This window comes from Puma concolor, chromosome E4 (genome assembly GCF_028749965.1).
Source record: "Puma concolor isolate L17-30 chromosome E4, mPumCon1.1.hap2, whole genome shotgun sequence".
In the NCBI taxonomy this organism is placed as follows: domain Eukaryota; kingdom Metazoa; phylum Chordata; class Mammalia; order Carnivora; family Felidae; genus Puma; species Puma concolor.
In genome coordinates this window covers 11,952,951-11,968,163 of record NC_141683.1, presented here as the reverse complement: position 1 = coordinate 11,968,163, position 15,213 = coordinate 11,952,951, and the positions used below count along the sequence as shown (strand labels likewise).

Genomic DNA, 15,213 nt, shown 5'->3' with positions numbered 1-15,213 from the left:
CATCTGAAGTTAATTGCTTATGCAAATATCAGTACTTGTTTTTAGAAACACTTCTGTATGTTGAGCTTTAACTACAAGGCTAATTTATGTATTTTCTAAATTGAGCGACTACTAGAATTACGTTTAATAACCAATGCGAAGTTGGATCTTGCTGTTGAAAATTATTAAATGGTTTTAACTGTAGATTGAACGGAACGCAACCAAACGATAAATTCTGACTTTAAAATTGTGACTGGGAATTGGAAGATCCTGCTTAAAGAAAACGAAAACAAAAGCAGTCCTAAACTGTCAAGCTGGCATCTCCTCTCTGACAATACCCAGTAGACGCTCAATAAGATGACCGTTAAGCTGGTGCCGTGAAAGCGTGCAAAGCGGTGTCCGACTGCCTAGTAACCGAGAAGTGTTGCGCTGGAAGTTTGCTTAACGAGTTAACTTTAAAATCATGTTAGATGCAGGTTTTCTTGATCTATTTTTCACTCTTATCATTAAATCTCCACCTTCACTTTGTTTTGAGGGATCCAAGTGAAGGCGAAGCCAGTGGCAGAACAGACACCTCAAGGTGAGGAGCCACTATTATACTTCGCTGCTAGGCCCCCGTGTGTGAAGCCGCGCCCTCGAAATACCCACAGCACCTCATAAAGCTGAATAGAGCCAATAGCCAGATAGTATGTGTGTTTTCAATTGTTCTATCGGGACGGGTCTTCCTGATGTCGCCTGGCATTTAATGCGGTTTAAGTTAATTCGAGTGTGTGTTCTCTAAACATTACTTTGACTGGTATGCCTTGTAGAGAAGTAGCCTTCCTGTCCTACAAAATACACCCTAGCAGGAGAGAATTCTTAGAGGGATATGGATCGATTTTTTTTCTCACCAAAAGGATGTAACTAAAATTAGATAATACAGAACACTGGGGTAACCAGATGTGTAGGAAGGTTTAGCGTGAGAAGGACATGTTAGGTTGAGCATTCAGTGGTAGGCCACATTTTAGGACTGTCACCCAGCCTCCCTGGTGGCTTTTGACGTTCAGCGCTGGCTGTGTGATCCTGCTGACACCGGGTTTCAAACGTGAGCCCCATCCGAATTCCGGGGGGTGGGGGGAATTGGGCGGGAGGTACCGATGCTGCTGGTTTGGGGAGCACCTTAGTGACGTGTTTGTACCTGTGTCCATGTTTTCAAACGGGAAGTTGAAGAAAAGAAGGCATGAAGTCATTTTGAGTGTATCCCAGCATTAAAGGATCCCATATGCGTCGCAGAACCTCGACAGGCAGTTCCTCAGTATGACAGATGCCCCAGCTTCATTCAGGAGCTATTTTTGGCCCAGCTGAGCACAAGCCCCAATTTAACTTCTACTTCTTAAAATTAATAGAAATATAAAACACAACGAGCTTTGGAAAAACTTTATCAGGCATTCCTACACGATCTTTTTTTTGCCACCTGTGCTCTATTTGCTTAGTCACAATAGTGGCAATGTTTCTTTATTGAGTTAGGTGCCCGAGTCACCCCGGTAGGCAGCCAGAGGGAGGCAGGACAGATATCCTGGACTTTTCTTCTGCCTGTGAAAGAGACATGAAGGACATTTGTTTTCAGCTCGTCCCTCACTCCGTCATCACTTTTGAGCCTCTTGTGTCTTTTCCTGCCTTTCCACTAAATTCCCCTGCCCGGAGACACCTGATAGTGTAGGGAGAGTCACAGGTGGCCACTGATGGTCTGCATGCATTTTATCCTCGCGATGTGACTACATGTCCCTTTGGTTGTTGGGTTTGGGCGGCAGGGTTGTTTTTTGCTTTTCAACAAACTTCTTGAATCCCTAGTATCTACAGGGTCCTAGCTGGCCATTTAATTCTCATAGTGGCCATTTTACACGGAAGGAACAGCATGAGGTCCTGTCACTGCAGAGCTGTGGCCGGGCGCGACCGTGAACAGCGCAGGCTCCGGGCCAGACCCCGTGGGTCTGAGCTGTGTCTTCCCCCTTACCTAGCCATGTGACTTTAGGAGGTCACTCTAACTCTCCTGCCCCCACTTCCTCATCCCAGCTGCCTTCTAGGGTTGTTAGAGAGGCTAAATGAGTAAATAATGCATGTTAGGCGCTTGGCACAGTTCCTGGCACCTAGTAAGTGCCCAATAAATGTTAGCAATTCTAATTAGAATTAGCATTTTCTGGATCTTTCTACAGTTAATGTCACTAGTGGCGATGCCTGTGAGATACACGTAGAGAAACATCTTGTGTGTACCTGTCGTCCCAAGGTCACCAGGTTTCCCTGGTGGAACGGAAGGAAAACTTGGTTGCTGGTCTGTGCATTTCAGCTCATTAGCTGTGTGACCTTAGAAAAGTAATGTACGTTTCCTAGCCATCAGTTCTGTTTTTAAAATGAGTGTTCAATCACGTGTTCTCTTGGGTCCCTTCCAGCCCTAGCATGCTGATTCCATAACCGGACTCGTGCATACGGTCCTCACGAGATCCGCACGCCCAGGGAGGCTTACGATGCAGTGGCTTAGACTCAGTGAGCACAAAGAACATGGTAGAGAAGACGCTGAAATAAATACTGTCCGTATTTACCTAACAATCTTTAGAAATTCATTTTCTCTACTTACTCCTCTCCTTATTTTCTCAAGCTTGTATAGTTTGCAGAGCGGTGGGCTCAGGTACCAGGAATGGGGAGGAAAGCACATATGCAAATGTACACATAAGAATTCACATATACAGATGTGCACATGAATATATATTAGAGGATAATGTTGATATAAAGTATGTATAAATACAAAGTATGTATGAAGTAGGTTATAAATCCCTCTCAAAGTATGTCCTTTCTTCTTGAAATCACATATAAGTGAGACAGGTTAGCAAGTAAGAATTGCAACATCTATCTTTAGAAAATGGCTCCACAAATTTAACTATAGGTCTTCTGAATCATAAATAATCTAGTCTAGCTTTCTACGATTATTTGAAATTGGTTCTCTGGTTCTGTATTATTTATGGGAGGCCTACAGTAAGGACAATTCACTAAGGTTGATTGATTTAACAAATATGTGTCAATCAGCCACTATGGGCCTGGCGCAGTCCCAGAGGCCCGAGCAGTATCAGTGAACAAAACAGGCAGGACTCCTTGCTGTCCTGGAATTTCAGTCTAGTGGTAGAGTCAGACAGTAAGTCATGAAGGTAATAAATGAATTAAATAGTACATTAGAATGTGGTAAGTGCTACAGAGACGGAAATAGAACAAAGTTGGGGGTTGGCCATGCCATGGTAGGAGCTGAGGTGGTCAAGGTAGACTGCATGGAGAAAGTGAGCAGAGATTTGAAAGCAGTAAGGAAGCCATGCAGCCATTGAGGGGAAAGCATTCACGGCAGAGGGAGCAGCCTGTGCACAAGCCTTAAGGCAAGAACAGACCCCGTATGTTCAGGGACTAGTGTGGAGGCCAGTGTGTCTTGATAAGAGTGAGCAGGGAAGAAGATAATACAAGATGGCGGGTGGGGGGAGGGAGGTGGAGCGTGGGTCATGTGGAGCCTTGTAGACTACTTTTTAAGGATGTCTTTAGCAAAATGTTGAAACCCTCAGAGGGCCTGACGTCTACACTTCTACGTGTCGTGTGGGACCTGACGTCTTTACCGCGTTGCAATACAACATTCTCTATCAGTGTTGTTAGGTATAAATAATCCCTCTGTGGCCATTACTAGCATCTTTGTCCCCAGTCTTTTTCCTACCCAAAAAAAGGTAGAAAAAAAGGATATTTACATTTTTAAGATGTATTTATAAGCAGAATGCTAGTGGTTTCTATCTGTGTAAATGTGCAGAAAATGGAGAATCTGCTTTTGCAACTTAGAGAAATATGGAAGGAACTGACAGAGTATCAAGTTCTTCACTTTCAGCTGTAAAGTTGTTTCCCACAAACAAAGTCAAAGCAGATGGCATCCCGGGGTCTGGTTTTACGACGTCAGGATGACACAAATGTTCGTATCTACCTGAAGGTAGTCTGTAACTTGGGTGGTTTCGTTAGGCACTGAATCATGACCACTTAGACTTTATGTGTGCTTTGACTTCTTTGCTGAATGGAATTTCTGTTTCCGTTCTCTCCCTTTGCCCTCTTCTTCTAGAAGCACGTCAGGGGAACCGAAAGAAAGAGACAAGGAAGAGGGTAAAGATTCTAAGCCACGTTCTCTGCGGTTCACGTGGAGTATGAAGACCACTAGTTCCATGGACCCCAATGACATGATGAGAGAGATCCGGAAAGTGTTAGATGCGAATAACTGTGATTATGAACAAAAAGAGAGGTTTTTGCTTTTCTGTGTCCACGGAGACGCGAGGCAGGACAGCCTTGTGCAGTGGGAGATGGAAGTCTGCAAGTTGCCACGCCTGTCCCTCAACGGGGTCCGCTTCAAGCGGATATCTGGGACATCGATTGCCTTCAAGAACATTGCATCTAAAATAGCAAACGAGCTTAAGCTGTAAAGAAACTCAAATTTACAGGATCAGGGAAGATAACGTTCACATATGAGGTACAGTTTTTGAATGTATTGGTAATGCCCAACGTGATTGGCCTGTGAATCTCCCCATGTAGAATTTGCCCTTAATGCAATAAGGTTATACATAGTCATGAACTGTACAATTAAAGTCAGTATGAAGTATAATATCTGTAGCTAAAAAAAGTAGGTTCACATGTACAGGTAAGTATATTGTGTATTTCTGTTCATTTTCTGTTCATAGAGTTGTATAATAAAACAGATGATTGCTTAAAAACTTGTATAGTTGTCTAGATTTCTGCACATAAATGTATGTTCGACGCTTTCGGTTGGAAGTGTTCTTCCCTGTTATTTACATTCTGGTGGGTTTTTTAAATTCTTACCTCCATCATGCAATTTTGAAAATTGTGTCCAGAATTAAAAGTGCACAGAAATAGTCTTTAAAATTGTAGCATGGACTTTTAAAAATTATTTTTCAATCATATTTAAATGTAAACCACAAGCTGATAGATAGATCAGCTTTACTATACACAGAATTATTCCTGCTTATCTTTGCTCTTACCCTTGTTCTCAGACAAGGTTTAGTTGAGAAAATACAAAATGTTTACAGTGTTGGCACTTAGAGTTTTTCAGATAAATTACACGAAAATAATAATAGCTTTGCCTTGAGCTAGCTAAGAAATACTGGGGAAAAAGTTAAACCTATACCCAATTCCTCTTAAACTTTAAAGTGTTTTCTGGCCCACTGCTAAATGTAGCAGCAGAATTAAAAAGAATCAGTACTTCATCTGGCTCTTGTAACGTAAACTGTCGCTGAATACCGCAACGTGATGGCAGAAATCTAAGAACATCGGGACTGTCTCTTAGCACAAACTCATCTTCACAGTGTTGATCGATGCATCAGTTAAGAAATAATGCCACCTCAGGAAATAACTGGCATTGGGAACATTTGCCTCTTCTCCTTTCCTCTCCATCCACCCCCGACCCAGTAGTATCTGTAAGTACTTAAGAGACTTTTGAGCAAATCATGCTATTTATAACAGTGTGTTATTGATTTACGCTTATGTGGCTGTTCAGTTTGTTCCCACGTAACCTGATTGTTTTTCATATTTTGCCAGATTTCTTGTATTTATTCCACATCGTTATGCCTATAACGTGCAGCTTTGTAATTGGGCCTTTGCCTAGTTTTCTTTCATGATCAGTGATACATGCGATGTAAAACCACTAGTAAAGGTACATTTTAATACTTGTTATTTTATACTGAATTAGCCTTGGAGGTTGACTGTGCAATGTTATTTAATGTTGTAATTACTGTAATATCGACATATGGGCCCCATCTGCGCACTCCTGAGAAACAGAAAGCGTATCCAAGCTTCATCGGTTTAGGAGAGAATAAAGGTGTGGTAAATACTGTAATTCTGCAGTAGAGCGCTCCACGTGTGGGAGACGAGACGTGCCGTCCCGTGGTGGCTTCCCGACTGGGGTGGACTTTACGTTCTGTACTGTACTGTGATGTAGCTTTCTTCTGTAACAGTTCTGTTCTAAAATGAAGTGTATTTTTGCCTTAGCAAAGGATGGTGTTTGGAAAAAAACAAAAAAACAAAACTGTGTAGCCCCTTTTTAACCTAGTGTTCATTCAGAAAAATTGATGCAAATCTCCATTCACTCTCACTGGTGCACACTGAAGTTTTACTTGAACGGTTCTCCTAATAAAGCACTTGTCTTCTCCTCTTTACCAGAATGTGAATTACCTGTTTTCTAGCACAAACGTGTTCTGCATGGGGAGTGTATTCCTTGTGTCCTACATTTAGTTGACAGGGGGTAAAGCTATGTAGGTTTTCAAAATGTCATTATGACAAGAAAAATTTACTCTTTTTATAGGAATTCCTATCATCAGAACACTTTTTTTAAAAAAAAATAGCCATCATGCCTTTTCCAAGGTAGAAACTGATGGGTTGGATTTTTGTTTTGTTTTGTTTTGTTACATTTTCTCACTCTGATTAACTCTGGTGTGTTTGTGGGAAGGAATTTCACTATATTTTTTATGAACTGAAAATGAAATCTTGATATTCACTTTAGATTTTCCCATTTTATATAACATAATTTTTTTTTTTAAGATTTAGAAGAATTTTACAATATGTTTCCATATATAATACCAGTTATATTCACTGGCTGTGTGATGTCAGGGCTTCCTTGGTTTCTGTTTAAATATTATTGGATACAACATCCCTAATATTAAGTTATTTTGTAGAGACTGGGGCCCAGTACTTAACTTGATAAGTAAATACTCGGCAAATAATAAGATGAAATATACTCTAGAGCCTTAACCCAGTAATATTGTTCAAGGAAAGAGTTCACTTAAAATCTGGGGGCACCTGAGTGGCTTAGTCGGTTGAGCATCCGATTCGGCCCAGGTCATGAGCTCGCGGTTTGAGTTCGAGCCCCACATCGGGCTCTGTGCTGACAGCTCGGAGCCTGGAGCCTGCTTCAGATTCTGTGTCTCCCTCGCTCTCTGCCCCTCCCCTGCTTGTGTGTGCGCGCGCGCTCTCTCTCTCTCTCTCTCTCTCTCTCTCAAAAATAAATATTTAAAAAAAAATTTTTTTTTAAATAAAATCTGAACACCCTTGGGGCACCTGGCTGGCACAGTCGGTGGAGCAAGTGACCTTTGATCTTGGTGTTTACAAGTTCAAGCCCCACATTGGGAACAGAGTTTACTTTAAAAAAATTTTAAAAACATGAAAGACCTTTTGTGAAGTGATCTTCACCAACAGTAACATTTCACAACATGGGCGACAAAAATAACAGTAATAAATGAGACACCGATTTACTGTAAATAAATGATTCCATCAGAATGTATCCATTGAGCACAATGACCTCTGCCTTCATTTTTAACTCTGTTGAGGTACCTACTGTGTCTTAAGACATGTAAAGGAATTGTAAAAGATGGTTTCTACTTCGAGATTTGGGTCCATTTTGGAAAGACAAAATGTAAAACACAAAACCAAAAACCACACCCAAATAGGAACAATGAAAGGGCTCAAACAAGCACAGACGATAGATGCGATAGAAATTCAAAGAAAGGTGAGTTTTGCATACCTAGGAGAAAGGCTTTTAAGGATGGATAAAATTTCAGGAAGAATGGAAAAGATCCTTTAGGAAGGAACATGTCAGAAAAGGCTTCTCACCAGTAGCGGCTGGAAGACACATGTTAGAGACAAACCACTTAGAGGGGCACCTGGCTGGCTCAGTCCATGGAGCATCGCACTCTTGATCTCGGTCACGAGTTCAAGCCCCACATTAGCAATAGAGTGGACTGGTGGGGTTCAGATTACATACAGCACTGATCAACAGCCTCAGCTTGGACTTGACCTGTGGTTAGAAGGGAGCAATTAAGAGGCTTTTCAAGCCAAGGAAATATTAGTAAATTGTGTCTGAGCAATTAATTAGCAACTTTGCTGAGGGTCCGTGTACATCAGATTCTAGGTTCTGAGAAAACAGCAGTAAAAATAAAAGAAAATCTAGATCTGATAGAAACTTGTGGGCTGATTGAAGGCTAGAGCCAGGCAGATCTTTTCAGAGATTTTTTTTCAGGATCAAAAAGGGTGAATGGGGGTATATTTGAGAGTCCTTTCAAAGGATGTATCAACGAGATATCACGAGTAGGATGTGGACCATAAAAGGATGAGTGGGTGGCAGGGAGAGCTTCCTGGCTTGTGATTCAAGTTTCAGCTGACATATCAAGACTTCCACTTTCATCTAACATGGGTAACAAGTACCATAGTTATCCTTTCACCTCAAACAAGGAAAAAATTAGACAAAATCTATGAAACAACAGGTGCATGCGATGTTTCATTTTGGCGAAATGTTCTCAGGACACTGGCTACCAGTCAGTGAAGGCCAGTGATCCCTGAGAGGAAACGAAATGACCCCTGTGGTTGTTGCCCCAGCTACTTCCCTCGACAGTGTTTCCAGGCTGTGGCACAGGGAAGGGGGAGCCCAAGTAGAACCTAGCGTTCACCCTCGTTAAGGAGCCAGAGCCGAGACATCAGGGAGGTCAAGGCAGCTAGAGTCTGGAAGGGAGCTTTACAAAAACCTCAAAGGTCTGCGGAGATCAAACATGGGAGGGAACGCGAGGCCAGTGGAAGAGCCACCTGGAAGGATTAGCAGAACCGGACCTTGTACAGAAGTCGTGCCCTTTCCGACCAGCCTTAGTGAAAAACCTCATGGTTCATAGGTCAGTGCCTATTCAGAAGTTTTGCCTCAGCTGTGGAAACTAACTGTTTCGGTCCTGTTTAACCAAACGTAAGCACTATTCAGAAGGATAACTATTTGAGTAACTCAACTGTGTCCCAGAACAAAATTTAAGAATATTTTTTTGAGTTTATTTATTTTGAGAGAGCATGAGCAGAGGAGGGCAGAGAGAGAAGGAAAGAGAGAATCCCAAGCTCTGACAGTACAGAGCCCAATGCAGGGCTCGATCTCACAACCACGAGATCATGACCCGAGCCAAAGTCGAGTCAGATGTGTACCCGACTGAGCCACCCAGACACCCAACAAAGTTTAAGAATATTAATAGGAGTACAAAATGGGCACTCACCAACATAGTATTGTTCACAGTATCTAGCATCCATTCAAAAGTTTTCCTGTATGCAAATATGCAGGGGGAAAAATCAGTGGACACCAGAAGTGGCAGAGGTGAGATCATTAGTAGACAGAGACATTGAAACAGAGTAACTATATTTTGCATGTTCAGAAAGCCGGAGAAAAGGTTAAATACGTTAAGTACAGACATGAGTGGTATAAAATGGCACAACTCCGACATCTCAAAATGAAAATTATAATTTCTGAGGAGAAACATGTACTGGTTGGAACTAGATGTTCACCCACTAGACATTGTAGAAGAAAAGATGGTGAACTTGAAGACGTAGAAACTATCCAAACTTGGGAATGCAAGCTGGTGCAGCCACTCTGGAAAACAGTATGGAGGGTCCTCAAAAAATCAAAAATAGAACTACCCTATGACCCAGCAATTGCACTACTAGGCATTTATCCACAGGATACAGGGGTGCTGTTTCGAAGGGACTCATGCACCCCAATGTTTATAGCAGCACTATCGACAATAGCCAAAGTATGGAAGGAGCCCAAAAGTCCATCGATAGATGAATGGATAAAGATGTGGTATATATACGATGGAGTATTACTCGGCAATCAAAAAGAATGAAATCTTGCCATTTGCAACTATGTGGATGGAACTGGAGGGTATTATGCTAAGTGAAATTAGAGAAACACAAATATCATATGACTTCATTCCTATGAGGACTTTAGGAGACAAAACAGGTGAACACGAAGGGGAACAAAAATAAAAACAGGGAGGGGGACAAAACAGAAGAGACTCATAAATATGGAGAACAAACAGGGTTACTGGAGGGGTGTAGGAGGGGGGGATGGGCTAAATGGGGAAGGGACATTAAGGAATCTACTCCTGAAATCATTGTGGCACTATATGCTAACTCATTTGGATGTAAATTAAAAAAAAAAAAGCAAGTCCCCAAGGCCAGCCCACATTCACGGGAGTGGCATACTTTAAACACACACACACACACACACACACACACACACACACACAGAAAGAAAAGAAACTACCCAAACTGAAACAGAAGAAAAAAAAGGGCTGAGAAAAGATGGGCAATGCATCAAGTGAGCTGAAGGACAATGCCAAGCAGTCCAATGTTTGTGCACGAGCGCCTGAGGAAGTTGAGGCAACGGGACGCAGTTGAAGTTACGATAGCTAGAATGTTCCTAAATTTGCTAGAAACCATGAACTAATGGGCCCAAAATGTGTAACAAATTCCAGGGTCAAGAAACATGAAGGAAATGATACCAAGGCATATTAAATTTAATTGCTTTAAAATCAATAAAAAATAAAATTGGTGATGAAACAACTTAAAATCAGCCACAGAGAAAACACGTATTACAGAAAGAAGAACAAAGAGATTAACACACTTCCTGTCAAAAACAATATAAGATGGAAAAAAAACAACAACAACAAAAACCAGCACTGGAGGGGCACCTGAGTGGCTCAGTCAGTTAAGCGTCTGACTTCGGCTCTGGCCATGATCTCACCGTTCATGAGTTTGAGCCCTGCATCGGACTCTGCTGACGGCTCAGAGCCTGGAGCCTGCTTTGGATTCTGTGTCTCCCCCTCTCTCTGCCCCTCCCCCACTCATTTTCTCTCTCTCTCTCTCTCAAAAATAGATTTAGGGGCTCCTGGGTGGCGCAGTCGGTTAAGAGTCCGACTTCAGCCAGGTCACGATCTCGCAGTCCGTGAGTTCGAGCCCCGCGTCAGGCTCTGGGCTGATAGCTCAGAGCCTGGAGCCTGTTTCCGATTCTGTGTCTCCCTCTCTCTCTGTCCCTCCCCCGTTCATGCTCTGTCTCTCTCTGTCCCAAAAATAAAATAAACATTGAAAAAAAAAATTTTTTTTAAAAATATATTTAAAAAAATTTGGGGAAAAAAAAGTACTAGAAAAAATAAAACTCAAACTAGAATTCTATACTCAGATATGATATTTTTCAAAAACAAAGGTGAAATAAAGATTTTCAGACATAACAAGAGCTAAAAGAATTTATCACCAACAGACTTGATACTCTAAAAAATGTTAAAGGAAGTCCTTCAGGCAGATGGAAAAGTATGCCAGATGGGAATCTGCATCTACACAAAGGAATAAAGAGAGCCAAATTAACAACTATGTTTAATGCAAAAATAGTAACAATGTTCTTATAGGATTTATAACATGTAGAAATAAAACTTGTGAAATGTAGCACAAAGATCTGAAGATTTTTGCAAGGTTCTTATATCTTATGCATAGTGGCATAATGCATAGATGTTAATAAGTTAAAAATGTATACTATAAATATTAAAGAAACCACTGAAAAGACACAGTAGACTTATAGCTAATGAAAAACAAAGGAGATAAACTAGAATTTTAAAAAAAAAAAGGCAGAAAAAGAAACAAATGAACAAAAGAACAGGTGGGAAAATAGAAAACAAACAGCAAATGGAAGGTTTAAACCCGACCATGTCAATAATTACATTAAATATCAATGGCCAAAAGCCCCAACTAAAAGGCTGCAATTGTCAAATTTTATTAAAATATAAAAAATCTACATGCTACCTAAAAAAAAAAAAAAAACCCACTTTAAATATAAAGACACATGGGGCAACTGGGTGGCTCAGTCGGTTAAGCGTCCAGGTCATGGTCAGCTCAGGTCACGATCTCACAGTTTGTGAGTTCAAGACCCACATCGGGCTCTGTGCCGACAGCTCAGAGCCTGGAGCCTGCTTCGAATTCTGTGTCTCCCTCTCTCTCTGCCCCACCCCTGATCATTGTACAATAACATCAGTACATTAACAATAGATGCCAGCTCAGGTGACAGACTCTGAATGGAGGAGATGTCCTGTAGACAGGAGGTAATGAACTGTAACCTGGGTAAGAAGCTGGTCAAGGCTTATCTGGACGTTACCAGCGGAGATCAGTAAATGAAATAAAGCATATGTAATCATAGTACAAAGATGTACTGTGCTCGGGAGAGTAGTAAGTAAATCTGTAGATGTTTTCAAATGTGAAAATCATAAATCCTGTGTCTGTAGGTTTGGGAACATGAAAAATGAATTCTCTTTCTTGTGTAGATAATTTAATATTTTTCTTTCTCTAAATTTATATTCTGAATTGTTGTCCTTTTTTTAGGCTTGTGTATTTTGAGAGACAGAGAGCGCCAACAGGGGAGGGGCAGAGAGAGGGAGACAGAATCCCAAGCAAGCTTTGCACTGTCTGCAGAACTGTGACATCATGACCTGAGCCGAAATCAATAGTCGAGCTTAACCGACTGAGCCACCCAGGGGCCTCTCTAGATAAGTCATATTTTAACTTCGATGGTGCCATGGAAGTAGTAAAGCAAGTAAAACAGTAGAAAAACCCACCTGTTTAATGTCTGTGAGAAATCAAATGTTCCTAAAACATTTTGTACACTGTCCAACTTATGTCTTTTTATCTATAAACAAAGCCACGCTCGTTATGGATTCTCAAAATGCTGATATTGTCAAAATGGGACCTGTGTTATGTTGAGTTGATTGTTTTTTGCTTATGCCATCAATAAGTTATTCTCTCGATAAAGAAGATGTGGCATATATATACAATGGAGTATTACCCGGCAATCAAAAAGAATGAAATCTTGCCATTTGCAACTACGTGGATGGAACTGGAGGGTATTAAGCGAAGTGAAATTAGAGAAAGACAAATATCATATGACTGCACTCACATGAGGACTTTAAGACACAGAACAGATGAACATAAGGGAAGGGAAGCAAAAACAATATAAAAACAGGGAGGGGGACAAAACAGAAGAGACTCTTAAATATGGAGAAAAAACACAGGGTTGCTGGAGGGGTTGTGGGAGGGGGATGGGCTAAATGGGGAAGGGGCACTAAGGAATCTACTCCTGGAATCATTGTTGCACCCTGTGCTAACTAATTTGGATGTAAATTAAAAAAATAAAATTTTAAAGAAATAAAAAGAAAAATAATAAATAATAAATAAATAAATCTCTGTGAGGTATTCTGAAGTTTGGTATCATCGTACCCACTTGGGATAAACTTTTCAGCCCCAGTTGTAATTTGTACAACTATTGTGAGCCATGCCTAGAGTAATTGGTAATAAACCCAGTCCAAGAGTCAAAATACCGATGGGTCGAAAGGGCTCTCATGACGCTGAATCTCCTATAGGCTGGCTGCTTCCACAGCACCGGGGACGAGGCCAGCCTGCCCTAAATATTCACAGGCCCGGACACGAGAGCACAAAGAGAATGACTGTTCCAGAGCAGACCCCTCTTCCCTCCCCCCTCCTCACCCCCAGTTCCATCCTGTATCGGGAGGTGCTTGAAGCACAAGTGTGTGGACAGTTTATGAATCTCCGTGTATTTCAGTCAACCGGTCGTGAGTCTGTTACGCCTGTTATCGAGCTCACTCCCCCCATGGTTTGATTTTGCCAAATGTTTAACTTAATTCAGATATACTTTCCATGATACTCATTAATAATGATATTTAAAAGGGAAGGAGGAGGAGGGAAAGGTTATCTACTATAATGTTTTTCTCAGTGAACCCATGCTTATTGTTCATAATTATCTTTTGGTTTCCTTCCTAAGTCACTCTCAAAATTTTCTAGAAATCCGTGTTTACCTGTTCTGTCTCTTGGTGCCTTTTCTGTTTGGCTCAGTTTTGCAAAGGACACTTACAGCAATTCAGAAATTTCATCCTTGGAGCTGTTCCTGTGCCCTTGACTTATTTTTCTATCCAGGAGTCATAAAATAATTCAGAAGAGTAATAAGGGGCACCTGGGTGGCTCAATCAGTTAAGCGACCAACTCTTGATTTCGGCTCAGGTCATGGGATCGAGCCCCATGTCAGGCTGTGTGCCGAGTGTGGGGCCTGCTTAAGATTCTCTCTCCTCTCCTCTGCCCCTCTCCCCCACTTCTGTGCTCTCTCTCTCTCCACAGTAAAATAAAATGGCTCAGTTGGTTAGGCATCCAACTTCAGCTCAGGTCATGATCTCACAGTTTATGGGTTTGAGCCCCATGTTGGGCTCTGTGCTGACAGCTCAGAACCTGGAGCCTGCTTTGAATCCTGTGTCTCCTTCTCTCTCTGACCCTCCCTCGCTTGCACCCTGTCTCTCTGTCTCTCAAAAATAAATAAATGTTACAAAATAAACTAAATAAATAAATTTTTTAAAATAATTTTTTAAAATAATCTTATACCTCTCCTGTTTAAAGAAATAACAAAATGTTTTCTTCCTTTTCTTACAAAAGTGACCTGTTCAATGAAAATTTAGAAAATAAAGCTGGTTCTGGTTCAAGATAGTAAGGGAGAAGGATCCTGAACCTGCCTGCTCCCGTTGTCGACACACTGAATCTACATGTACATACCAAACAATTCCCTCTGAAAGAAAACCAGAAACCAGCCAGGCAACTCCTATGCATTGGGCAAAAAACCCCTCACATCATGATGGGTAGGAGATACTGAGGCACAACGATGCCATAACTCCACCCCCTGCTCTGCAGCCCACAGTCAGGGGGAATCTCTTCCTACAGCTTCTCCCTAAGAGGCAAAGAGTTTGAAAACCACATCTGACAACCCAGATGCTTTTAAGAGCTGAAACCATAAAACTCCTAGAAGAAAACAAACTGTAAGCTCCTTGATATCGCTCTTGGTGATGACACTTTGGATCTGACACCAAAAGCAAAGACAACAAAAGCAAAAATAGACAAGCGGGGCCACATCAAACTAAAAAGCTTCTGCACAGCAAAGGAAATCCGTCAACAAAATGAAACAAAATCCAACAGAATTGGAGAAAACCTTTGGAAATCATCTCTAATAGGGGGCTAATATCCAAAATATATAAAGAACTTATACAACTCAATGGCAAAAAAAAAAGAAAGAAAGAAAGAAAGAAAGAAAGAAAGAAAGAAAGAAAGAAAGAAAAAAATCCAATTACAAAAATGGGCAAAAGATCTGAATAGGCATTTTTCCAAAGAAGACATACGAATGGGCAACAGGTACATGAAAATCGGTGTTTAACATCACTAATCATCAGAGAAATGCAAATCTGCAATGAGATGTCAGCTCACACCTGTTTGGAATGGCTGTTATCAAAGCCAACAAATGCCAAGGAAGTGGAGAAAGAGGAACCCTTGTGCACTGATGGTGGG

The 15,213-nt window shown here is 41.3% G+C and overlaps 1 protein-coding gene across 2 annotated transcripts in view; it reads left to right on the top strand.

The window, feature by feature from the left end:
- The window catches only part of MARK1 (microtubule affinity regulating kinase 1), a 119,562-nt gene extending 113,371 nt beyond the window's left edge, over positions 1 to 6,191 (top strand). Inside the window, exons 17-18 of one of the 2 annotated variants that reach the window (XM_086693947.1) lie at positions 515 to 559; positions 4,091 to 6,191. In XM_086693947.1, the coding sequence (XP_086550073.1) occupies positions 515 to 559; positions 4,091 to 4,445 (400 nt within the window). In that variant the 3' untranslated portion in view covers positions 4,446 to 6,191. The remainder of the gene's footprint in view (positions 1 to 514; positions 560 to 4,090) is intronic. The other variant, XM_086693948.1, reaches the window with a different exon arrangement.
- Positions 6,192 to 15,213: the final 9,022 nt, after the last annotated feature.